This window comes from Perkinsus marinus (assembly GCF_000006405.1).
Source record: "Perkinsus marinus ATCC 50983 genomic scaffold scf_1104296966988, whole genome shotgun sequence".
NCBI classification, from domain to species: Eukaryota; Perkinsozoa; order Perkinsida; family Perkinsidae; genus Perkinsus; species Perkinsus marinus.
In genome coordinates, this window is record NW_003203723.1 from 2,155 (window position 1) to 7,054 (window position 4,900).

The following is a 4,900-nucleotide window of genomic DNA, read 5'->3' on the forward strand; positions in this document are numbered from 1 at the left end:
CCTCTTGCTGCCCCATGACTACTGCTGACCTACTACAGTTGCAGCTGAATGACAATTGGTGCTCACGTACCAGAGAAGTGATAGGCAGAAACGACGCCCCTAAGTGGGCTCGAGATTTCTTCATTGACGATAACGATCTTATCTGCCGTAGGTCTCCAGTGTATGTTCAACAGAATGAAGCAATAGCATCACATCCAGTGGTTATTCCCTGTACTGCCGCAACCTTGCAAACCCGCATCCAACTCGCCACTGAAGCACACAGAGCAGCTGCCCATCCTGGCGGGGTGCGCACTACTAACGTAGTGAAGAGAAACTATTGGTGGAAGCGCATGCACAAAGTCTGCGCGAAGGTTGTCGCTGAATGTGAGTGCTGTCAGAGAACCAGAGCCAACAGAACCTGGCGAAGGGCGGCATCAGTAGTGAAATGGCGTAGTAATCTCAATCCAGGAGAATTAGTTGGTATTGATGTAATGTATTTGCCACCTCTCGAAGTGGAGGGATGCCGTTTCGTCGGGATCATAAGCGCCACGTGCATTTCCACGAAATGGCTGAGAGCAGTACCTATCACTGGATTCTCTGGGCAACAAGCTGCAGAAGCACTTGATCGCTTATTCTATAACACCGTGATTCCACGGGTGTTGATAGTGGATCAAGGATCCAACTTTATAGCTGCCGACACGTTCCGGAGCTGGGCAGCTAAGAGACAGATCCGTCTGAAGTACTTTCCAGTGGCATCGTCAAGCCTGGCAGGATGGGTTGAACGGCCTCATAAGGGCCTAAGAGACCATCTCAGACCCATGCTTCTCGACAAGGAGGATCCGTCGTTGGTCGGAGACAATAACTGGATGACGAGACTCCCCCGAGCGGTGTATGCATGGAACGCTGCGAGCTATAGCAACAACAGCGTGTTATCGCCATATATGATGGTCTACGGTATACCACCACGCATCCCCGGAGCTGAGTTGACCACTGACGACGAGGAGTTAGCCCAGCTAGGTATAGATCACCTGATAGATATTCCCAGTTGGACTGCGCTACTTCAACAGATGAATGACTCACGTCGAATCACCAGAGATGTTACCATGAAGGAGTATATTGCTCTGTGGTGCGACCTGCGCGATAAGGCGCGTAGCAGTCTTACCAGGAGAACTAAGACTACAGAAGTTATCCGTGTAGGGGATTTTGTTCGCATTCTGAGACCTAAGCAGCCCGCCTCTGAATGTACTATTGTCGTATCTGTTCGCGGTAGTGTGATACGCATTGTTGATTCTTCTCATAGAGTATCGGATGAGTATATTGGAAATATCGTGCTGGCTAAGAATGATCTCCCAAATAAAAATGTTCTTCTTGAATGTAAAAAATCCTATGATCGGGACGGTAGTTTCCCGGATCTACCGGCGATTGCTGTGACTCGAGAATTGCAGCAAAGTGAGATCGCTGACGGTTCTCTTCGTATGAAAAATCTGATCGAAAAATTATCATCTTTACCTGTATGCTCACCTGAAAATCTTACTATCGACTCAACCGTCGTGATTTTATGTAACATCGACGGACGCCCAACCACTAGCTTTTGGCGCGTCTCATCACGTGACCAGCACTCGGACGTTTGGAATTCATCGGAAGCTAATAGTGCTGGAGAATTATTAAATGATGGAAGGACTCTTTCTGTGACTCGCAATAATGGGTTTTTCGATAGCATGCCGACGCTGTGCTGTTACAGAGTTAGGTTACCGATGACGAGAGATGCAGAGTCCCGATTGTATGACGCCCGTAATCACTTATCAGTTATTAGTCAGTAGATCCATACTCATTCAGTCAATTATCCCGTTGATTACTCATTTGGTAGGCTGTCCATGTCATTTTCGTCTTTTATGGTTGTCGGTCGAAGTGTGCGTAGTAGCAATCAGTACTCTCCTTCGACGGGTGTGCCTCTGGTAAGCGACATTTTCTATTTATAGAGCATCGGAGACAGGACGATGGCGTTCGACGATCTGGCTGATCGCCACCCACTACGGTAAATGCTGTGTACTTCGTTCTCCACGAGCATCTATTTCACCTGAGAAGGTTTGTCTTTCGAGAGAGCCTCAGTCCACCTTGTGCCACCATTACCCTCCGGGATGTTTACTGGTACCTCCGGGTCGCCAGCGGTGCGCAAGTCTGGATTACCCGCCAACAGGAGGGTTCGTCATTATTACCTTTCTGTCGGGGTGTGACTGGTGACTTGAGCTGGATCCTCACCCGCGCCTTCGTGCTTCTGTCCGCGTTGGTCAGCACTCAGTGCCTATCATTCTCACACGCGAAGGTCGCTACTCTTGAGAGGGGTAATGCGTCACGGCCAGTCGACACTCGTTAGCTCTCATGAATGTTGCATGATCGAGCTGCTCTCTCTCACCTTTCGACGATATCCAGTACTACGATATCGGTCGGTACTCCTTCTCCTAGCATACTGCTGAGTCGAGCATTGATGACTTCCGAACAATCAGTGCGTCTATAAGATTGGCGGCTACCTGAAGTCCAATCCCTACTTGGTCAGTCATTTTGAACAGTGCCTTTCGTCTCCGCTCTTCGGTACTTTGTAGGTAGATCATGTCGCGCCCCCGGAGTGTTCCATCTCCGAGATGGAAGTGGGAAAGTTGCGAAACGTGCTTTACTTCGCTCCGCCGTGCCATAGCTAAAGAGTGAGGTCACGCCGAGCTCTCATAATCATACTTTGTTGATCCCTTTCTTGTTCACTCTGCTGTGAACCTGTCATCAGTCGTCACCAATACTACTAGCCTAGCCTACCTTACACCATCTTACGAAGACTTGAGTTGTTAGCAGAGAACAAGAACAACTACGGTATACAACCAGCCTGGCTGGTACTATCAGCTGTCTCGAAGCCATCCAGCATAACGGCGCTCTCAGAGAAATCCAGAAATCCTGGAGCAGAATGCAGAGTACGACACTGTCGTAACGACAGTGACGAACCCGAGGTGAGAATTTTTTCCTGGGTGGGGTAGCATGTAAGTGGTGGCAGTTTGATCCCAGTTTCGATCTTGTTAGAATTCACCATCCAGTAACCTCCACACCACGATGAGGTACTGGGACGTGAAGGTTCTGTAAGGGAGCAAGTTCAACGACTGCACAACGCAATGGGGGAAATGGCGCTCGCCGCATTTACCTTTGCATATGTGGCACCAGTTTGGGTAGTTACGTGCTTCGGAAGCGCGACGAACTCGCGCTCCGGGCATAAAGAATTTCACGTTGGTAACAGATTGTCGAATAAACAGAGTCCATGGAGTTATGTGCAGCGATTCTGTTTCAACTACGGTATGAACAATTTTTTTTTAGGTTCAATCGGACGAAAGGAACTATTTTTGTTTCGTCACGTTTCTAGAGTAGTTTCTTGAAGGGCTGTGTTGGCGGGTAGCACGCTTAAACGGTTAAGCCTACCCATTTGGAGGTTGGCGCTAGACGTCAGAATCACTGACTCCCCGAGGAGAACGGGAATGTGGTCAGTGGGGTTTCCCAATGCGATGGCGCATCGGTGGAGGGTCATTCCCCTTGAAACATTTCTTTTGCAGGTCCAATCAGGCGAAAGGAACTATTTGTGTTCTACCATGTTGCTCGAGAAAGAATAGTTTCTTGAAGTGTTGTGTTAGCGGGTAGCACGCTTAAATGGTTAAGCCTACCATTTGGAGGTTGGCGTTAGACGCCAGAATCACTGACTCCCCGAGGAGAGCGGGGATGTGGTCAGCGGGGTTTTCCCAATGCGATGGCGCATCGGTGGGAATATGTGGTTAACGGGGTCATCCCCTTGAAACCAAAGGTTTGCTCGTGAGATACATTAACACGAGAGGGTTTGGAATCGATGGTAGCAAACAGGCACCATCTGATTACCGGTTATTAACCAGTGGTTATGGCCTTTGATATCACTGCGATGGCGCACTGATAGGCAATACGGCGATCCAAGGAGGATTGCAGGGCATCCACGTAGAGCAATCAATATGGTGCTCTCGGTGGTTAGGTCAATTGGTTGAACATATACGCATCACCGTGATATTGTCACGAAGAAAGTAGCTTATAGGCTTTAGTATATCATAGGGCTTGTTCTTGAGTACTTTGTTAGTGTGAAGGTTGTCTCGACTTGGTCTGACGGCTGCCTTGCTGTGGCTCGTCGATCACTGTTGAGCTTCTGGAAACACCTTGTTTTGAATTCACATGTGTATGATGCGTCTCGTTAAACATAGCTACAGGTTAGCTCGTCGGATTTTCTCTCTATGACGCGCTATGACATCCATTGTGCCGTGGTCCGCCACCGAAGTGGATGGTTTACTTGTTCATGTTACCATTAGCAGTTTAACATTTCAACTTCTTTCCTCATAAAAATGGAAATAAGTGTCACTACGTTTATCTCTACTCCGGACCTAGCTCCCACCATCGTCAAAGTGTTGGCCAGCTTCAAGGTTTACACAATCGAGGTATTAAGGGACATCTACGAGGATAGCGATGCCAGAAATGCCATTGGCGACAAGTGCGCTAAAGAGCTAGTTGGGGAAGTGAGGGCTGATAGCGGGGAAGCAGTATCAGAGGACCCCCCGGATACTGCTAAGCAGTCCGATGCTACAGTGGGTAAGAGTTCTGCGGTGAGCAGTGTTGGAACCTCCAGCGGGAGCGTTACTTCTGGATATGATCAATTGACATATCAAATTATCAAAGCTAGAGTCGTTGGAGCTCTGAAAAGGGTCACGAAGAGCGGAGGTAACGACAAGACTGCTGGTTCCGAAGACACTATCCAAGTCATGAACTCGAAGGCTCTGTCTATGTTTGGGGTGATACCTTCCCGAAGCAGTTACATTACTACCGCAGCTAGCTGAGAAGATCGACGAGGACCCCCTTGGTTATATACAACTCCGTACTT

At 48.6% G+C, this 4,900-nt stretch overlaps 2 protein-coding genes across 2 annotated transcripts; both read left to right on the forward strand.

Moving 5' to 3' along the window:
- Positions 1-151: 151 nt before the first annotated feature.
- Pmar_PMAR002608 (gag/pol/env polyprotein, putative) lies at positions 152-1,428 on the forward strand (the record flags this gene model as incomplete). The annotated part of the gene is made up of 1 exon (XM_002768850.1): positions 152-1,428. A coding segment is annotated over one exon (1,277 nt), but the record flags the coding sequence as incomplete, so codon positions are not given.
- A 2,939-nt stretch (positions 1,429-4,367) lies between these two features.
- Positions 4,368-4,856, forward strand: Pmar_PMAR002609 (hypothetical protein; the record flags this gene model as incomplete). The annotated part of the gene is made up of 1 exon (XM_002768851.1): positions 4,368-4,856. One exon carries the CDS (start codon positions 4,368-4,370, stop codon positions 4,854-4,856), a length of 489 nt encoding a protein of 162 aa, XP_002768897.1.
- Between the last annotated feature and the right edge of the window lie 44 nt (positions 4,857-4,900).